Source organism: Dipodomys ordii, unplaced genomic scaffold (genome assembly GCF_000151885.1).
Source record: "Dipodomys ordii isolate 6190 unplaced genomic scaffold, Dord_2.0 Scaffold3, whole genome shotgun sequence".
Classification (NCBI taxonomy): Eukaryota; Metazoa; Chordata; class Mammalia; order Rodentia; family Heteromyidae; genus Dipodomys; species Dipodomys ordii.
In genome coordinates this window covers 12,574,478-12,595,671 of record NW_012267219.1, presented here as the reverse complement: position 1 = coordinate 12,595,671, position 21,194 = coordinate 12,574,478, and the positions used below count along the sequence as shown (strand labels likewise).

Here is a 21,194-nt window from a genome sequence, read left to right as displayed (position 1 = left end):
CTTGTGTAGGTCCAAGTTCAATCCCCAATACTGGGGGAAAAAAGCACATGTGTTGGCAGGGACTACCAAGAAGACAGGAGTAGAGAGGGATTATTGATATACGGCTTAAGATTGATGAAAAATTTCTAAGATTAAATATTGGAGATAGTTGTACAACTGCGTGAATACATTAAACTTCACCAAATTGTACAAATTAAAAGTGAATTTTATGACACATGACTTATACCTCAATAAAGATGATTTTTATAAGAAATCAAAACCTATTTCCCTTCTCTATTCTAGATAACCAAACCAACTCCCCTTCTTCCTCTCCTGCCTCACAAGTAGATAAATGCAGGTTACTCTCTAGAAAGGATAAAACAAAGGCCTCTGTACTTGGAAAGCATCAGGTCTAGTTGAAAATATAGGAGGCAATGATTAAAATTAGGTAATATCAATTATTGAATGTTCCAGATCTCAGAAGATGAACAGCCAGGAATTCACCCTCAAGCCATATAAAAGGTTCTCTTTAGGGAATCTGAACAAAGACTTTGAAAGACAGGGAAGCAAACAACAAAATAACGAGATGAAAGTCAGAAGTCTTGCCACTGCAGAGAAAAATGGAAGAAAGAGAAAAGGGACAGTTTTCACATAACAAATCCTATGGAAATCATGTGTATATGACCTTATTACAAAACCATTAATTACACACACACACACACACACACACTATAAATAAGCCATTGGTAGGGGCTGCCTACTTCACTTATGAGGGGTAAATGAAGTACATAAAAATTTTAATGTTACTGGAATGATAAAACATCAACAAATGCTACCATTATTATACCACAGCAACCAAACAGACATTGCCATTAACACAAGCTTAAAGCTGTTTTTCTTTCCCAACCACACCATGTTGCTGCTACAGCCTTAGGGCACCCTTTATTTTACTTCTAAGGCCATTTGATCATAAATTTGAATCATGCATTCCGGTTTCATCTGAACCACTGTCTCACTCTAACATAAACTCACTCTCCGCTTAACTTCAGTTTTATCTTCTTCACATGGGCTTAAGTAGTCTTACCTTAAATATTCTATCCTTCCTTTGTTGCTTTAAAAAACACAGAAGACACAACTCTAAATATTTCATATTTTGACAATTAATAAAATCTGTGTCTCAAACCCGCCTTATTGGCCAATCAAGCAAATAATCAGAAAAAGTACCCTAAACTAAAAACCTAGACATGTCTGCATCAGGCATGTTTGTGGAGTGAGAAAACACAGTGTAAGACAATGTGCATTTTATTAGAAACAAATTGATGATTAAGATATAGGCTGCTGGTTTGGGTTATTAGGTTACTTCAGTAGCATTGTTACCAAATTGCCTTTCTTGATTTAGTTTCAGATTATATTATCTATATATCTGAATGGTCAATACAGTCTCCATTCACAGATCAACTTCACTTTATCTTTGCTTATATTTTCCCCTCTAAACAATATGTAAGAGCGATGACAGGAATGAGTACATTTCTGGGTGTCATAAACACTAGCCATTTACAATATGGATAAAAGTGGATGAACATTCACAAATTTTCATAGGAACACAGTATGGCACTTATTGAATATGACCAACAATGCTATAAAGACTTCACTCAGGGGCTGGGAAGGTGGCTCAGTGGTAGAGTGCTTGCCTTGCATGCATGAGGCTCTGGGTTCGATTCCTCAGCACCACATAAGCAGAAAAAGCCAAAAGTGGCACTGTGGCTCAAGTGGTAGAGTGCTAGCCTTGAGCTGAAGAGCTGAGGGACAGTGCCCAGGCCCAGAGCTCGGGCCCCATGACTGGCAAAAAAAAAAAAAAAAAGACTTCACTCAGGAAAGCAAAATGGCTGGTTCGGTGGTGATGGAGCTTTATCTTGTGTTTGTTATAAATCCACCTATTCTCTTCCAGATGAGTATAATTGCGAAGTGGAGCTTGCTTTGACCTCTGATAGCAGGACAATAGTATGTTACCACCCTTCTGTGACATTCCACATGAACACACTAAACCCATCCCTCAACCAGATCCTGTACATAATAATGAAGAAACACACAATCAAGTGCTGAAAACCAGACTGGGAGAAAAAAATCAACCTCTTGAACAACTTAGCAAAATGTTCTCTACTACTAAGCATTGCTGGTATCCTCATGGACAGTATCACAGACATCTTAAGAAAGTGAATCCTCCAAAAGACAGATGATATCAAGGTTCTAAGAAGAATCAGAGAGAGAGAGAGAGAGAGAGAGAGAAAATCATCCTGCTCTTCATTTTCCATTTGAAGAAATACAATCTCGTGTATTCATCAATAGAGTATATAGTAAAGTAATAAAAATTCTTTTCATAAACTGCAAAAAAAAAAAGACTTCATTCAAGGTCAGGAGAGTGGGATTTTCCAATGCCTCAAATGAATTTTTGATCTCCCCTTTGCATTGTTGCCTTTTTTTAAGTCCATTTGTGTAGGTTTTAAGTAACGTCATTAGCTATGTATATAATGTTTTGTGAACACCTTGCAAATAAAATAGCATTACATAGAAGTCTGGGTTAGTCATAAGTGTGTCACTGCAATCTTACTTCCTCTTGATAAATTATATAGTTTTAAACTATAGACAAAGGTATAACTTATTTTATTGTACTATGTAGTTAAGTTAGATTAAGAGTAGATGCTAGTAATATTGAGTAATTTTTGCTGAGGAACCCAAAGTACATTATAAATTGCAGAAGTGAGTATCAAGGGGGGGGGGAGGAGATGCAAGCAAACTATTAGGTTGGTGTATGCTTTAAAGTTCATCCCTTTTTATTGTCTTCAACATGTGGGTAATCAAAAAAGGCTTACAACACAAATGTAGTAGACTGGAATACTGGCTTAAAACCAAGAAGACAAGTTTTTCAAGAAAAAGCAAGTCAGGCTTTTTACTGAATCCCTCCCCCAAACACTGGTGTTTCCTTTTCAGATATATCCATGTTCTCATCCCACATCTCTCCCTCACTAACTTCACATTGGCTTTCACTATTGGTATTGGGGAGTTGGACAGGGCTAAGAGCTAAGAGCTTTTCTACAGGTGTTTCTCCTTTTGGGGGTTTGTTTTAATGGAGGATGTATTCTTATGTCTGGAATGGGCCCATTCTAGTCCTGCTGGGGTCAAAAGGAACAAGTTAGGAAAAGGAATCAATTCTGAGTGGTGGCTCCAGGATTCTGTATTGTCTGCATTACTATTCCTTAGATCCCTTCCCTAAAGAAATGAAACACTGAAACTCAGCCCACCAAACTCCATATGCTGGAATTTATGAAATTGTATCAATAGATTTTTTTCTCTCTTCTTTACCAGTCAATAAAACTTTGGTATGATTCACATTAAATAAAGCTCAAAACAAGTTTAGAAAGCAGTAAGATATGAAGAAACTAGTGAGAACCATGAAGTAGGTTTCTCTTCATTTGCATCTACTAACCTAATAAAGAATCCTGGGAAGCTAAAACAGAATACATATGTTTCAAAGCTAATCAGAAGCTTAAATTAAACAAGTTAGTCAATTTATTTTCAGACTTATTTTATATCCTGACAGGTGTAAACAAACATATCTTAAATTTTGTCTTTTTCTACAAGGAAGGGGAACTAATAACATTAGTTCTTTCCTTTAAGAGTACAAAAATACAAGTACTTAACTTCACTCATTAACTGAGTAATTTTATTTTATATCATCTCTTTGGTTTAACTTCACTCATTAACTGGGTAATTTTATTTTATATCATCTCTTTGGATTAAATGCTACTAACTACAAATACACTAGATAATTTAATACTTGACTGGCAAAAAGTGTGTACCCAAATTTTTTTGGCCTATACTCCACATGTCCCACAAGCAATGACCACTGTATGTAGTTCAAATGCTGGGCACTCAGAAGCGCTGTCATGGCTCAACACTGGAAAACAATTTGCTTTGCAATCTATGAACTACAGAAAAGATTCTAGTCCTTGTACAATGAGACCATATAACCTCTAATGCAATCTATAAACACTGCTGTATTTGTTTTTAAAATGGTCTACTACCTGGGTCTTGTGCCTTCAAGCAGATTAGTTTGGTGTTGGAAATATCTATTTCCAACTCTCACAGCAAAACTCCATCACTGAGGTTAGTAATCTTTCTAATTAAAAAAAGCTGACTCAAATTCCATTGCTCATTGATCACAGCTAAGCTTACCAGAATTCATTCTTTTTATTTTTTTTTTATCACAGAAAGATGTCAGGAGTAATATAGACATTTCAGAGAGGTATATTTACCAACCGACCTTTCATTATTCTAACATTTCAATTTCATCTTTACGCAAATACGATACTCTTGATCCTGACAAACTTTGGAAAAGAGATTTTTTTTTATCAATTTTTTCTTTACATTGAGTTAATAAACAGGGTAATTTCCCATAGGTGCAAAGTGCTTTAGGTATCATGAGTTTCAGAAATATGTGCAATATAAACTATCCATGTCTCTCTTATCACTTAAGAGCAACACAATTCTTTTGCTATGCCTAGATGGATAGCCTAATAGGAGTCTACTTACAAAGCAATAAGAAAAAACTTATAACTAGAACAATGCTCAAAAACACATAACTTAAAATCCTTTAAGATCTCAACAGAAGCATCATTGGAAAGGTAATGTATTTAATAACAAGTACCAATAATGTACCAATAGATGTTTAGTATCATGACACTAGCTACTGAGAGGAACCTTTCAAACCTTGTTTCATATTCAGAAGGCACTGAAAGTTAGTTGTTTTGGTTTGGTTTGGGTTTTTTTTTTTTGGGGGGGGGCCCGGTCGTGGGACCTGAACTCTGGGCCTGGGCGCTGTCCCTCAGCTCTTCAGCTCAAGCCTAGCACTCTACCACTTGAGCCACACGCCACTTCCTGCTTTTTTTTCTTTTTTTTTTTTTGCTTATGTGGTGCTGGGGAATCGAACCCAGGGCCTCATGCATACAAGGCAAGCACTCTACCACTGAGCCACCTTCCCAGCCCTGAAAGCTAGTTTTCTTCAAAACGTTAGAATTAAAGTGACAGTCTAACGTGGACTGACAAACAGAACAAACTGGTCTTAGAAATTCAAGAAACTGGCCAGGCACTGGTGGCTCATGCCTGTAATCCTAGCTACTCAGGAGGCTGAGATCTGAGGATCATAGTTCAAAACCAGCCCAGGCAGGAAACTTCATGAGACTCTTATATCCAATAAACCACTAGAAACTGGGAAATGGTTCTGTGGCTCAAGTGGTAGAATGCTTGCCTTGAGCTGAAGAGCACAGAGGCAGCGCCCAAGCCCAGAGTTCAAGCCCCATGACCGACAAAAAAAAAAAAAAAATACTGCTTAAAACTTTTAAGACTTGTCTGACCATAAATCAAAATGTTAACATATGACAAACACAACATGTATTAATAGTCCTCAAACTTCTGAAGATTAGCCTAGATTAGCCTGTTAAAAACTAAGATGTTTGATAATACTTTCAAAGATTCTGATTTAGTAGATCTGAAGTAGAACCAGAACATGCATTTTGGAAGACCCAACCAAGGACCTAGAAATGAGTATTTGATATTTTAACTGAGATTCAGCACATAAAATCATTGCCATTAGTTAAAAAAAATTACTAGTTTCATGCTAAATGATTTATCACAGTCCTCAGGTCTTAAAAAAATACTCTTCTCGCCGGGTGCAGGAGGCTTACACCTGTAATCTTAGCTACTCGGGAGGCTGAGATTTGAGGATTACAGTTCAAAGCCAGCCCAGATAGGAAAGTCCATGAAACTCTTATCTCAATTAACTGCCAGAAAACCAGAAGTGGTGTTGTGGCTCAAGCAGTAGAGCACTTGCTTTGAGCTGAAGAGCTGAGGGACAGCACCCAGGTCGAGTTGAAGCCCCCATGACCAACACAAAAAACAAAAAATACACTTCTCTCATAAATATGTACATATATACACAAGACACTATACACAATAGTATGTGTGTATGTGCATTTCTCTGAAAAATCTCAAAGATGCCCAAACTAGAATGATGCTACCCTGGTATTAACTGCATATAAATGAAGTTCCAAGTTCTTCGATAAACATTTTTAGGTTGCTTTACATAACCTATCTTTAGTAATAGGCATGATTATGTGAACCTCCCATTTGAGTTAGTTGGTATGCAGACAAACTTTGGGCAATGTCAAGCTCAAGAAATAGTCACTACCATAAAGGTTGTTTCCTTACTGTTAAAATAAGCTTTAGATGAGCACCAGTGTCTCATGCCTGTAATCCTAGCTACTCAGGAGCCCGAGATCTGAGGATCACAGTTCAAAGCCAGCCCAGGCAGAAAAGTCTGTGAAACTCTTATCTCCAGTTAACCACCAGAAAACTGGAAGTGGCACTGTGGCTCAAGTGGTAGAGCACTAGCCTTGAGCTGAAGAGCTCAAAGGCCCAGAGTCAAACCCCACAACTGACCAAAAAAAAGTAAAAATAAAAATAAGTTTTAGTCTCTAAAACCAAGTCTGAAATTGTCTATAAATGAAGAGTTGAAGAATACAAAATATAAAATTATCAAAATATTAGAAATCCCTACTGTTTTACAATTTTATATACCACAGGGTATAGCACACATTTACACACATTACAAGGGTACAAGTAGAAGTGTGCAAACTTAAAGATAAACTAAGATATTTACTTGAACTATGTATTCTAGCAATCTCAGCAGCTCAAGTTCACAGAGCATTTTCTAACTAGACTTTGTGGACTAAGACTTTATTATATTATCATTTCCATTTCAAAAATGTACTAGATAGAAATGCATACCATTTAGTATGTTATGTTTTAATAGTAGTTTTATATGAAAACTTAACAAAAGTTTAGCTTATTTAATGTATTGTTTTTTTTTTCTAAATCTGAAGTAGACATCATATTACGTAGTAGAAAACAACCCAAAATGCCACTGTCCAGGAAGAACAAGGAGGACATCAAGATGTTCTAAGCAATTTCCTGAATAACAGGAAATGAAAAGCTGGAGATGGTGAGTCTTCCATCAGTTTACATTTTCTCTGAATAGGCTTACTCATTATTAACTGATGAATGATAACACAATATTAAAAACTAAAATCTAATGGTTCTACTCTTACGATTGTCAGTTAATACTCCACAAGGAAAAAAGTTCCTTTGTTGTCTAAATTTCTGGGGGGGGAGAAGGATCTATTTGCTGGGCCATTTTAGAATCCCACAACTTTTATTTTGCATTCAGCATCAATTATAGTAAGTTGCTATGCTGTAATTATGTCCTCCAAGGCCATACCATAACCATTTTCATGCTGATGGAAAACATTTGCATTACAAAAGGAATTATCATGTGTCTTTATCACTCATTACAACTTATTCCAGTGATTTTTATCAGTAACATAAAAAATATGAAGTATGGAAGTCTCATATTTTGAGTATTTGAGATTCTGGTAAAGAACTAGCACACTACTTTTAAGTATAATTTAACTGAAAACATTACTTCAACTTCAAGTTTATTTTAATGATATGTACAAGAGTTAACAAATTACAATTAAAACGGAATCAGTTATGTTAATTACACATAACTTAAAATCATGCAATACTGCATGGTAAAAAAACAGCTTCATATACACAAAAAAAATATTACTTTGAGCCTCATGATAGTATCTTAAATTTTTGACACATCTTTTCAGAGTATTTTATAAAAATTTAAAGACCTGATTAATCAGTTAATGCATTATTAGGAAAGGTAATAAACATCACTAGTAAAATGAGGTTACAAGCAGTTAATTTTAAAATTATACCAGGTAAAAGGTCTACTGTAGTCTCATGAATTTAATATTCAGTTAAGAAAATAGTTTTGAAAAAGATCTCATATTGAAGCCAAGTATTAATTTTGAAGAATTGGGTTATATAAATCAATAAGTCAAGTTTATTTAAATAAAATATGCCTATCCTTTCTTATACTCATAAATAGTATTTATATAGTCTTTATATACAAGTGAAGAAAAATCCAATGTAAAAAATATACTGCCAATCCACTTATCATGGTCGAAATAGTTCTTTGACCATACATTAAACTGCATTGAAGAGAATGCCCAATTTAAATCACATTCAACCAGCATAAATATTTTAGCTGAATACTATTGTAAACAATAGAAAATTTTCATTTTTTTATTTCATTGCTGGATAACAATCTACTTCTCATCTTAGAAAACTATATAGTCAACATTTAATCATATCCAAACCCACTAAAGAGTAAACAAAGAATGTTTTTCAAAGTGCATAATTTCCAACTCATCCACTTGTAATATTTATCCAATTCCAGTTTATCAGCAAGAAAATAAATGTACTTGGCTATAAAAATAGTAAGGAATGTTATTGAAGGGAAAGGCTATTTGGTAGAAGTAACTACAAAAATAATTAGTTTAAAACTTTGTAAAGCTTTAATGCAAGAACATCAGTACACTGTCTTTCCATAAATCTTAAAGCATGATCAATACCAAGGTTTTAAATATCCACTTTTCAAGTACTTGAAAAAGAGTTTCAACAAAGTGTCTCTTAAAAAAAAATAGGCAAGACAAATGATCATGCAGGTGTTAATCTGCTGACATTTGAGGGCACTGATAGCTGTGTCAGGCTGTCATCTACAGCTCCACTGGCATCAATGGCAGGCAAGGTGCTACTGTGAAATGCAGACGTAGGATCAGTCATGCCAGTACTTTCATCTTCACCAGTGTCAGAATCTGGTGTTGTAACTTCACTGTCCTGAAGCCCCAAGATCTGACAGACTGCTTGTGGTAATTCCTAAGTATGAAAATCAACATAAGATCTTTAATAGCATCAAGGAAAACCAATCACAAAGAAAACACTCTTAATGAAGACTATTTTGATTCCTGAATATAAACGTGCTGAACATTTATTCTAATATTAACACATCCTTCTCTCACCATCGTTCTCCACTTTCAAATGAAACCCTATCATCCATCCATCTATCTATCTATCTATCTATCTATCTATCTATCTATCTATCTATCTATCTATCTATCTATCTATCTACATTCATTCACTCATAATCATTTACTATATTGATACTGGGGGGCTAGAAATCAGGGCCTGAGCATTGTCCCTTCAATGAGCCACAGCTTCATTTCTGGCTTTTTGACAGTTAATTGAAGATAAGAATTTCACAGACTTTTCAAACTGAGAACATCAGATCTCAGCGATTACATGTATGATCCACTTCTGCCTGGCCTAATCATCACTTCCTCTTGATTCCTTTCTTCTCCTCCCTTCTTTCTCTGTCTCTCGCTCTCTCTTTCCTATGTGGTTCCTAGTTCTCTTCAAACTTTCTGTAAGCAAACACAAGCTGGTGCAAAAGAAGCACCAGCACGGCACCCATACCTCATTGAGTTCAAGCCCCAGGATCAGCATCAAAACAAGACAAAACAAAAACAGACAAGCCAAAATATACCAGAAATATACTGATAACTCATTACATTTTCTTTCTTTCTAGAAATAATTAAAAACTTGATACAAATGCCATAGGCTAAATACTATTCATTTAATTATCTCTGATTAGCATCTGTCTTTATTTGGAGATACTGTATATTTAATAATAGATCCTGTTCTGTATTCATTAAATTGGGTAATGTATCATGGCTTAAATTCTATAGCCTCATTAATTATAGAAATATTTTCATTACTTTTACCATTTTGCCAGATTATTAAATGTTTCTCATCTTGCATGATTAGTCAATTGTTTTCAATTAAGTGCTGTAAATGAATGGTAAACAAAAAACTGGCTGATGTTCTGTATCTTCCCTTAATTTCCTAACATTAACATTTAATTGAAACAAGAAAATCTTCCTTGATCCCAGAAAAGAGCAAAAAGTGATCTTGCAATTATTTGAAACACTGTATACCTTGCATTTTAACATCTGTAGAGAAATTGCTTCTGCCTTGCAAAGTATATCTTCCACATCAATTTTCATGGACAATTCATTGATATGCTAAAAAACAGCAATAAAATAAAAGGATAATCAAATCTGAAAGCATATTATATTTTACTAAACAATTTACTACCAAATATATTCCACTACAAATAAAACCTTTAGAATAAAAAATATACTACAAATACATAAGAAATCCAACATAACTTTCATTAGATCATTCCAAGTTTTATTAAAGAATAGCTATTACATTTACAGAACATTAAATCTAGCAGCTGTTCCAAGTCTGCCAAACTCAAAGTTATAAACAAAAGACAATTTTTAAAAAGCTAAACCACAAAGAACACTTGTTGAATTTCTTTTTCTTCCTAGCCAGCTGGGTAAAAAAATAACTATCAAATATATATACTTGCTAATCTGGTATTCTCAGAAAGCCAGTTCTAACATCAGGTGCTAGTGACACAATTTACCTTACTCAAGCAATTCTTAACACTATAAGGAAATGTTTATGAAGATGACTAATCAGAGGAAAGAACCAAAATTCTAAAATAAAGGAGTACCTTAAGTATTTCATTAAATCCATAATGTTTTTCCATTATTTGCTGTTTTTCTGATTCCAAAATAGCGCAACAGAGAAGGAGATGGAAATTTTTACATGGCAGTTCAGTCCACATAACCTATTTTTTAAAAAAGTGATTTCATAAACAGTATAAGTTCTGAAATATTTTCCTGAAAGATACAGTGCTAAACTTTAAAGCAATGAATTGTCTGAGATAGTCCCCTGTTTTTCTGGATAGCAACTGATGAATGAAGTGGTCTTACCATTAACTACAAAGTAATTAAACCAACTTTGACATCTGATATATTAGAAATGTGGCTTTTTGGATAACTATAATATACAAATGAACTGAGCCTAACCAATATGATATTAATGTTATTAATCAGTTACAGTAATAATATTTAAGATATAAGAATTAGATGCATTTTTGGTATTACTCTGGGAACCTTCATTTTCCCAAATAAATCTTCAGCTCCTTGGTAAAATAAAAACTAAATCCTAGAAAAAAAGTTTAAAAAGGGAGTAAAAAAAAAAATAGAATGGAAGACAGCCTCTTCAGTAAATGGTGCTGGCAAAATTGGTTAAACACCTGTAGAAAACTAAAACTAGATCCTTATATGTCACCCAGCACCAGAATCAACTCCAAATGGATCAAAGACCTCGAACTTAAAGCAGACACGCAAAAACATTACAGGAAGAAATAGAAGAAACTCTAGGGCTCTTTGGCACAGACTGAAATTTTCTTAATAAAGACCAAGAAACACAACAGATCAAAGAAAGGTTGGACAAATGGGATTGAATGAAGCTGCAGAGCGTCTGCATGGCAAAGGACATAGCAAGCAAGATCAACAGAAAGCCCACGGATTGGGAGATCTTCAATAGCTATACAACGGATAAGGGTCTCATATCTAAAATACACTTAGAACTCAATTAAATCCCCCAACAACAAATCTTCAAAGAAACAACCACCCAATTAATAAGTGGGCTAAAGACTTAAAGAGAGACTTTTCTGAAGAGGAAATAAGAATGGCCAATAGACAAATGAAGAAATGCTCAACTTCTCTAGCCATAAAAGAAATGCAAATCAAAACAACATTACACCAATGAGATGTACAAGATGTTATGTCGAAAAATGAACTTTACAACTTTGGCGGGGTGGGGGGTTGGAGGGGTGGGGGGAGGTGGGAGAAGGGGAGTGTGGGGGTGGGGGAGAGAAGAGGGGAAGGGATGGTATGGGGAAACAAAGGAGGAGGCAACAATGCTTGATGAGAAATGTACTTAGTATCTTGCCCATGTAATTGTAACTCCTCTGTACAGTATTTTTATAATAATTTTTTTAAAAAAGAAATGTACTCACTATCTTGCCCATGTAATTTTAACCCCTCTGTATGGTATTTTCACAATAAAAAAAATGTAAAAACAAAACAAAAAACATCGAGATTCCACCTCACCCCAATTAGAATGGCTAGAATCAAGAAATCTAAAAACAACAGATGCTGGAGGGGATGTGGTCAAAAGGGAACCCTACTGCATTGTTGACGGGAGTGTAAACTTGTTCAACCACTCTGGAAAGCAATATGGAGGTTTCTCAAAAGACTCCACATAGAGCTCCCCTATGACCCAGCAATCCTGCTTTTGGGCATTTATCCAAACGATCACAAACAAGGCCATACTAAAGCTACCAGCACAACTATGTTTATTGCAGCATTATTTGCCATAGCTAAGATATGGAACCAACCCAGATGCCCCTCAGTAGATGGATGGATCAAGAAAATGTGCTACATATATGTATGTGTGTGTGTGTGTGTATATATATATATATATATATATATATATATATATAAAATAAAATTCTATGCCTCCATCAGAAAGAATGACAGCGCCCCATTTATTAGGAAATGGAAAGACTTGGAAAAAATTATATTAAGTGAAGTAAGCAGGCCAAAGAAACATAGGTCCCATGGTTTCCCTTATTTGCAATATCTAGTATATGTATGAGTCAAGCGGAAAAGGTCAGATAATGTGATGTTAGGAAAATGAACCCTTAGATATGTATTTTAATGTTTTTTCTTTCATGCATGTGTTTCTAACGCATTTATAAGATTATCTCTTAGTTGCTTTGTATGTCCCTCCCCCACAGTATAACCCCTGCTTTCACTATATTTGATGTCAGTATAACTTGTGGAGGAGATGGGGAAAAACAAGTTGTTTAAGGATACAGGTGGATCTGTTGCAACAATGAGAAGTACAAGTTGTCATGTCCAAAACGAGCTTTACAACGTCGGTGCGGGGGGGGGGGGGGGGGGGGGGGGAAGGAGAAGGATTGGGATTGGGGGGGAGGGGAGAAGCTGGGAAGGGATGTGAAGGGTAAACCAAAGGAGGAGGCTGCAATGCTTGGTAAGAAATGTACGCATTATCCTCTGTACAGTATGTTCACAAATAAAATTAAATTAAATTAAAAAAAAAGAATATATGTTGACCCACTGTAGCAATGAGATGTACAAAACACTATGTTGTAAAAGAACTTTACAACTTCAGGGGTAGAGGAGGGAAGAGTTGGAGAGGTGGGGAGGGAAGGGATGGCAGGGGAAAAACAAAGGAGGGGGTAACAATGCTCAATAGGAAATGTACTCATTACCTTACTCATGTAACTGTAATCCCTATACAGTATCTTTACAGTAAAATATGTATTTTTAAAAAATTTAATTCAATTATATTGTAGATGAAATTTTTTTTAATCCTTTGATTATAGAACTTAAACATACCTCTAATTTTGACAGCAACTGAATCAAAATTTATACCCAAACCTACAAATATTGGTCAATAGCTATACTTTCTCTTACTTATTTATATATTTAATTTATTATGCTGGGGTTTGAACTCAAGGCCTCTCATTCTCATTTAGCTTTTTCACTCACAAATGGCTATACTTTTTCTATTTTTTTTTCTTTGGGGGGGGGTGTCTGCTCATGAGGCCTGAACTCTGGGCCTGGGTGCTGTCCCTCAGCTCTTCAGCTCAAGGCTAGCACTCTACGACTTGAGCCACAGCGCCACTTCCGGCTTTTCTTTTTTCTTTTTGTTTATGTGGTGCTGAGGAATCGAACCCAGGGTCTCATGCATGCAAGGCAAGCGCTCTACCACTGAAACAACTTCCCAGCCCCTTAACTTTTTCTAAATATGGGTAATACTCTCAAATTTAGGAACTTGGTTTCTCCCCAATTAATGTTGTCTACAGTATCTTCTATGGAAAGATTTAAAAAAAAAAAAAAAAGGCCACAAAAAGAATACTGTTAGAAGCCAGTGCTGGTGGCTCACACCTGTAATCCTAGCTACTCAGGAGGCTGAGATCTGAGGATCGCGGTTCAAAGCCAGCCTGGGCAAAAAACTCCACGAGACTCTTATCTCAATAAACCACTAGAAAACCAGAAGTGTCACTGTGGCTCAAGCAGCTGAGCACTTGCCTTGGGCTGAAGAGCTGAGGACAGCGCCCAGGCCCAGAGTTCAAGCCCCATAACCAACAAAAAAAAAAAAAAGAAAAACAATAATATTAGAGCGTACCTGAAGTTGTGTGTGTATATACTTGTACTGGAGCTTAGACTCACAGGGCCTTGCACTCTTGCTCAGCTTTTTTGCTGATGGCTAAAGCTCTACAACTTGAGCCATGCTTCCACGCCCTTTTTTTTCTTTTAAAACAAGTGAATCCAGGGGCTGGGAAGGTGGCTCAGTGGTAGAGCACTTGCCTTGCATGCATGAGGCCCTTGGTTCAATTCCTCAGCACCACATAAGAAGAAAAAGCCGAAAGTGGCATTGTGGCACAAATGGTAGAGTGCTAGCCTTGAGCTGAAGAGCTGAGGGACAGCGCCCAGGCCCCATAACTGACCAAAAAACAAACGAACAAAAAAAGTGAATCCTGGGTCTAGGAAGGTGGCTTAGTGGTAGAGTGCTTGCCTTGCATGCATGAGACCCCGGATTCAATTCCTCAGCACCATATAAGCAGAAAAGGCCAGAGTGCCACTGTGGCTCAAATGGTACAGTATTAGCCTTAAACGGAAGAGCTGAGGGACAGTGCCCAGCCCCAGAGTTCAGGCCCCATGACCAACCAAAAAAAAAAAAGAAATGAATCCTGTGGCTCATGCTTTTGTGAACCTAGTTACTAAGAAGGCTGAATTCTAAGGATCATGGTTCAAAGTCAGCCCAGGCAGGAAAGGCTGTAACAGTCTTTTTTCCATTTAACCAGCAGAAACCTAAAACTGGAGCTACAGTTAAAGTGGTAGAGGGCTAGCCTTGAACACAAAAGCTCAAGGACTGCACTCAGACCCTGAGTTCAAAACCCAGGACCAGCAACCAAAAAAAAAAAAAAAAAAGTGATCAAGTTGAATACCTTTTACACTAAATTCAGTTTATTAAGTGTAAAGACAATGCAACCTAAAAGGTTTCATTGAAATCTTCAATTGATTTAGTAAATTCACTGAGAAGTTCTGTAGCTATGTCACAATAATAATTCATCCTTTTAAAAATTTCAGATTCTAATTTAATAAAACTGACAAGCATTCAAGTATGATTCCACAGAGAGAGCATGTTTTCCTTCTAATTTCAAAACAAGAGTATAAAGCAATGATCTTTCAATTAGCACACTTCTTTCCCTAACAGGCAATCATCAATAGAATGGGATTCAAGTTCCAACTCTAAAATCCCAGAGGGCATTAGAGTTCCAATGTAGTCTTATTATCCAAATGTCTGAACTCCCCACTCTTTTCCTTGTTTGTCTTACCTTAATTTATATAAAGACAAAATAATAATCAATCTTACAATATTCTACTAAAAAGCACATTGATATTTTTAAAACACTTGAAAGTAAAATAGTAGTCATCTGTTTTAATTGAAAGTTGCTCTAGGTGCAAGATGCACACCAAAAACAAAATAATGACTTTTCTCAGAAACAGAAAAAGGAAAAGGAAATTGGAGTTGTAATTAAAGTTTAGCTATAATTTTATTTTCTTGAAAAGAAAAAAAAACTAGTAAATACAGCAAAATATTTGCATATTTTAAATCTGGAAAAAGGAATAGTTTTCCTTTCACTGCTTTGTTATAACTTAAATGTTTTTTTGTTTTGTTTTGTTTTTGTCAGTTGTACGGCTTGAACTCTGGGCCGGGGTGCTGTCCCTCAGCTCTTTCTTTAGCTCAAGGCAAGCGCTCTACCACTTGAGCCACAGTGCCACTTCCGGTTTTGAATCGCACTTCTGGCTTTGAATCGCAATCCTCATATCTCAGCCTCCTGAGTTGCTAGGATTGCAGGCGTGAGCCACCGATGCCCAGCTTAACTTAAATGTTTTTGGAAAAGCAAAATATAAATCAGCTCCCTCCAAAACCTCAGACTATACACTAACATGCTACCTCAACTGGCCACCAAAAGTTCACTGAACTCTAAATCCTAGGATTAAGATGTGGCTCAATGAGTAGAATACGAAGTCCTAAATTCAAATCATTGTACTCAAGAAGAAAAAACTTGCCAGAGCCAGTGGCTTACACCTGTAATCCTAGCTGCTCGGGAGGCTGAGATCTGAGAATTGTGGTTTGAAGCCAGCCCAGGCAGGAAAGTCTGTGAGACTTATTTCCAATGAACTACTCAGAAGAAGCGGGGAATGGCACTGTGGGTGAAGTGGTAGAGTGCTAGCCTTAAGCACAAAGAGGCTAAGGGACAGTGCCCAGGCCCTGAGTTCAAAGCCCTAGGACCAGCAAAAAAACAAAGCAAAAAAATTCTGGAATATTAAACCAATGTACACTAAAATGTGGCAGAGCCTCAAATAAAGGCAAGTCTCTCAAAGAAAGAATACTCATTCTAGAAAACCTCTTGGTCTCAAATCTCACAGGTATGCTATTCAAAGGATGAGAAAATACCCTATATTAGACCTGAGATGATTAACTTTTAAGAACAGAGTAAAATCTATTAGAATCTTAGAACCTACTTGCCTTAGTAATCTCAGGTAAACTATGAGAATCTATTTATACCCAATATAGAATAAACTGTCTTTCTACAATTACTGTATTTGTATAATAATTTAAGAACTTACCTCCCATAATCGAAGAATATCTAGAAAACTAAATTCCCTTTTAAATCTGATCAAAAGCCATCTGAAGCAAAAATACAGGTATCCAGAGTCCTGAGATTCTACAAAGAGAGGAGGAGGAGGGAATATAGCTTATTCTTATGCTAATTAGGTCAGAACAGTGGTACCTTTCTCAAACTCAATTGTTTTTATCAAGTCTTAGGTGACTAGAGGTCCAATACATTTAATTTCATTCTATCAGTTCAAGGCAACAATATCAATACGCAGACAAACTTCCTTTAAATTCACCAAAAACAAATGAATAAAAAGCTTTAAGGCGGAATAAACACATAGCTTGGTCTTAATATACTCTCCAATAGCAGTAGAGCATTATATCTTTAAAAGGGTTCTTATACTTTTTTCTGTGTGTCTTCCAATTTGGTAGGTATAGTTTCCTAAACTTACCTAAGTAACTACAAAAACCACTGTCCAATAATCGAAGTAAGGTACTCAGCTGAATTAATTGAGTCTTCATGCCTTGCATTTGTTCTTCAAAGTTTTGATGCTTTAAGAAGAAATAATGGTTAACATAAGATATTTAATAAATATTTTTAAGTTACTGATAACTAAAAACATAATGTCTAAGGACACATGTTGGACTGCTACCACAATGGTTATATTTTCAAAACTAAACTAATTTGAAAGCCAAAACAACACTAAAAAAAGAAATGGAAGAAAACAAAACCCTTGGTCTTAGTATTTTCTCCCTGTATTCATTTGATTTAAAGAGGAATACAAGAACATCAGCAGCAAATTGGTATGTTTATTTCCTACCCAGCATAAAAAACTTGGTAAAAGAAATACAATTAGGAAATAAGCATTTATCAAATCATATCTATTGTTAAATATTCTATTCAAATTACCACAGGAAACAAAATTAACTTTAATGTGTATATTTAAGTAACTAATTCCTTCTTACAATTGATAAAAATATGGAGTCTGTGAGTTCAAACACATTTTAAAATCATACTAAAACATTACTTGAATTGCACATTTTTAAACTTTCATAGGCCCAAAGGCTATATATAATGTGTGAAACAGCAAGAGATTTAATATAGGGGCCAACATAGAAATCTAGCTGGTTTTTTAAATGGAAAATTTAAAACAATCCCTCTTCTCAGTGAATTTTTTCATATGGAAAAGTTATATTTCACCAAAAAAATAGAATATATGTAAGGCTGTATTCGTGTAATTTTTAAATGAATTACTAAATAAGCATCTAAAAATTCATCAGTATTAATTTTTCATAACACATATAGCTCACATAAACAAAAGTTTCTTGGATTTTTCTAGATGACATTAAGCATCAGGGGCCCATGAGGTCATGAAGTTTGACAACTGCTGGAGTTTGTTTACATGCCTAAACCGTCTTCAAATGTGAATACATTACTAGCAACACTTGAATGAAGGGGCCAGAAAGTACTAGGACAAATGCTTTAAGAGGGTTTTTAGATCATTCTGACCCCTTTAACTCTTGTGCCCCAGTACCTTATAGTGACCTACTAGCCTAATTTATGTGAAAAGCTCAGAACTACATCTCTTCCTTAATGCATAAATAAGAGTAATTTAGTTGAGCTATCTAGCAGATCAAAAACAAAATTCAAGCTGCGCACTGATAGCTCACACCTATAATCTTAGCTATTCAGGAGGATGAGATCTGAGGATGGCAGTTCAAAGCCAGCTGGAGCAGGAAAGGCCGTAAGACTCTTATCTAATTAACTACAAAAACTAAGCCAGAAGTGGAGCTGCAGCGCAAGTGGGAGAATGCTAGTCTTGAGCAAAAAAACTAAAACTAAGAAACAATACATAGGACCTGAGTTCAGGCCCCAGAACAGGGACAAAAAAAAAAAAAATCAAAGATTACTAACTCTCAATGAGCTACTTCTTTTTAAAAGACTAAAAGTCAACCCTCCAGGATACAGGTTGTCCATAACTACCAGTGGGACCTATTAGGAAATGACAGAACTAATTCACTGATCAGCAAAGTAATTTTTATTCTGATGTGGAAAAAGACTATAGAGTTGGTTTGGAATACCAATGTAACATGACCACTGCTACCCACTGTAGCAATAAAAGCATTCCCAAGGGCTGGGAAGGTGGCTTAGTGGTAGAGTGCTTGCCTAGCATGCATGAAGCCCTGGGTTCAATTCCTCAGTACCACATACATAGAAAAACCCAGAAGTGCCACTGTAGCTCAAGTGGTAGAGTGCTAGCCTTGAGCAAAAGAAGCTCAGGGAAGTGCCCAGGCCCTGAGTTTAAGCCCCAGGACTGGCAGAAGAAGAAGGATCCCCAAAATAATAGTGAAAAAGTACTCATTCTTGGAAAAGTGGATGATCAATAATGTGTATACAAAGGATTTCAATTTTATCTATAAACTGTGTATTGTGTATGTATGTATGCATGTGTGTGTATGTGTATACACAGGGAGAAAAAAGGGAAGAAACTAAAAGTATATGGCAAAACAGTAGATGAATATCATAAAGTACATTAGATTATTTGCATTTTGGAAACATTCCCATAAACTAGACTGTCTATGCCTAGATCTGTATTAGATGCGAATAAACATCAGTCAACATAAATTTATGGACACTAGGTTCAGCTAACACAAAAGTAATAAACACTTACATGAAGTAAAGCTGTAAAATAAAAACAAGGGGTCAAAAAGCAGCAGCAAAGATTTAAGAACATCAAAACAACCCTGTAGCAATGACAAATAACCATAGGGATTATTTTGATTGACACATATTTTTCTTTTAACCAAATAATGTGTTTTTTTAAGAAAAAAAAGGTTTAGCAGACAATCTATTAAAAAGAGATCTGTAATCCTAGCTACTCAGGAGGCTGAGATCTGAGGATCACGGTTCAAAGCCAGGCTGGGCAAGAAAAGCTGTGAAACTCTTATCTCCAATTAACCACAGGAAAACTGGGAGTGATGCTGTGACTCAAGTAGTAGAGCACTTGCCTTGAGCAGAAGAGCTGAGGGACAGCCCTCAGGCCCAGATTTCAAGCCCCATATGACTGGCCAAAAAAGACAGAGAGAGAGAGAGAGAGAGAGAGAGAGAGAAAGAGAGAAAGAGAGAAAGAAAGAAAGAAAGAGAGAGAGAGAGAGAGAGAGAGAGAGAGAGAGATCTTTTAGATAAAGACTAGAAACATCCCCAGACCATCCTCCTCAAGAGAATAGGCAAAAATAGAGAACATTTACTTTGGAAAAGATAAAATGAAGATACTGCAACTTCCTTTACACACAAAAGAGAAACAGACTATAAAGAGTACATGATAATTGTTCAGAAGGTAATCTGTAGGTCTTTATATGACTACACATGTATTCATATACATGCATGCATGTATGTGACATCATATGCCTATATAATTAAACATGACAACATTGGTTTAGTTTTATTTAAAATTATTATGAGAAATTAATCTCAGTGTGTTCACATTAATTGGGGGAATGGCTGCTGAGCATGGGTTTAAGCAAATAAAAGATTCATGTTTTTTTCTAAGAAAATCTTTTGAGCCATCTCATAGAGGGCAGGAGGAAAATGCTGATACACTACAAATGAAACAAGGGCATGAAATCTTTAGAAAGAAACATATAAGCTCTAGTAAAACCAAATTTTAAAAAGCCATGAGGAAAGCAGACAAAAGCTGTCTGTAATCAGTAACTGTTATACAGACCTTTCTAACAAATGCCTCAGGTTTCTAGAGTACTTGAGAGTAAATTGGAACTAAGAAGGTAGGCAAATCAATCAAAAGAGTAAGGAAGACAAGCTATGGTATTACTAGGTTACTGAAATTGGTCATTCTCCCAAACTATGTTACTAGGTTACTGCAATTGGTAATCCTTCAAAAAAATCCAAAATCATTAATTTATGGCAAAAAACTCATTTGAACATTTGCTAACTTCATAGTAAAAAGACACTTTAAGGGCTGGGAAGGTGGCTCAGTGGTAGAGCGCTTGCCTTGCACGCATGAGGCCCTGGGTTCGATTCCTCAGCACCACATAAGCAAAAAGAAAAAAGCCGGAAGTGGAGCTGTGGCTCAAGTGGTAGAGCGCTAGCCTTGAGCTGAAGAGCTGAGGGACAGCGCCCAGGCCCAGAGTTCAGGCACCAGGACCGGACCCAAAAAAAAAAAAAAAAAAGACACTTTAAAACTATCAAATCTTATCAATTCACACCTAAGAAGGAACTAAGTGAAGCAAGGATGAGTTCAAAGTATAAATAAGCTTGACAATAATTTAGAAAAACTGGAAGAGAAAAGAAAAACAGTCAAACAAAGAAGAAGTAAGAAATACAACATTCAAATTTTACATTCCTATCCTAGAAGCATTGACTTAAATTCTGTCAAGGAATATGTTAAATAATTAGATTCACTTTTTACCTTATTGCAAATAAGATCCAACATTAAGACTTATCATCAATTTTATTAACACTATTTTGAAAAGAAATATATAGTGACATGTATGGTTAGAATTTTAGATTTTACACCTTTATCTACTCATATCCCTCAGCCTTCTTTCTTTCTTATAAATTGCTTTAAAAGACTTTTTTTTTTTTGGTC

General features: G+C 35.8%; 1 protein-coding gene across 2 annotated transcripts in view; it reads right to left on the bottom strand.

Moving 5' to 3' along the window:
* Positions 1 to 7,514: 7,514 nt before the first annotated feature.
* The window catches only part of Tbc1d15 (TBC1 domain family, member 15), a 63,266-nt gene continuing 49,586 nt past the window's right edge, over positions 7,515 to 21,194 (bottom strand). Inside the window, exons 14-18 of one of the 2 annotated variants that reach the window (XM_013021725.1) lie at positions 17,040 to 17,139; positions 16,599 to 16,696; positions 10,529 to 10,645; positions 9,942 to 10,028; positions 7,515 to 8,823 (exon numbers count right to left, since the gene is read on the bottom strand). In XM_013021725.1, coding sequence (XP_012877179.1) covers positions 8,605 to 8,823; positions 9,942 to 10,028; positions 10,529 to 10,645; positions 16,599 to 16,696; positions 17,040 to 17,139 — 621 coding nt within the window. In that variant the 3' untranslated portion in view covers positions 7,515 to 8,604. The remainder of the gene's footprint in view (positions 8,824 to 9,941; positions 10,029 to 10,528; positions 10,646 to 16,598; positions 16,697 to 17,039; positions 17,140 to 21,194) is intronic. The other variant, XM_013021733.1, reaches the window with a different exon arrangement.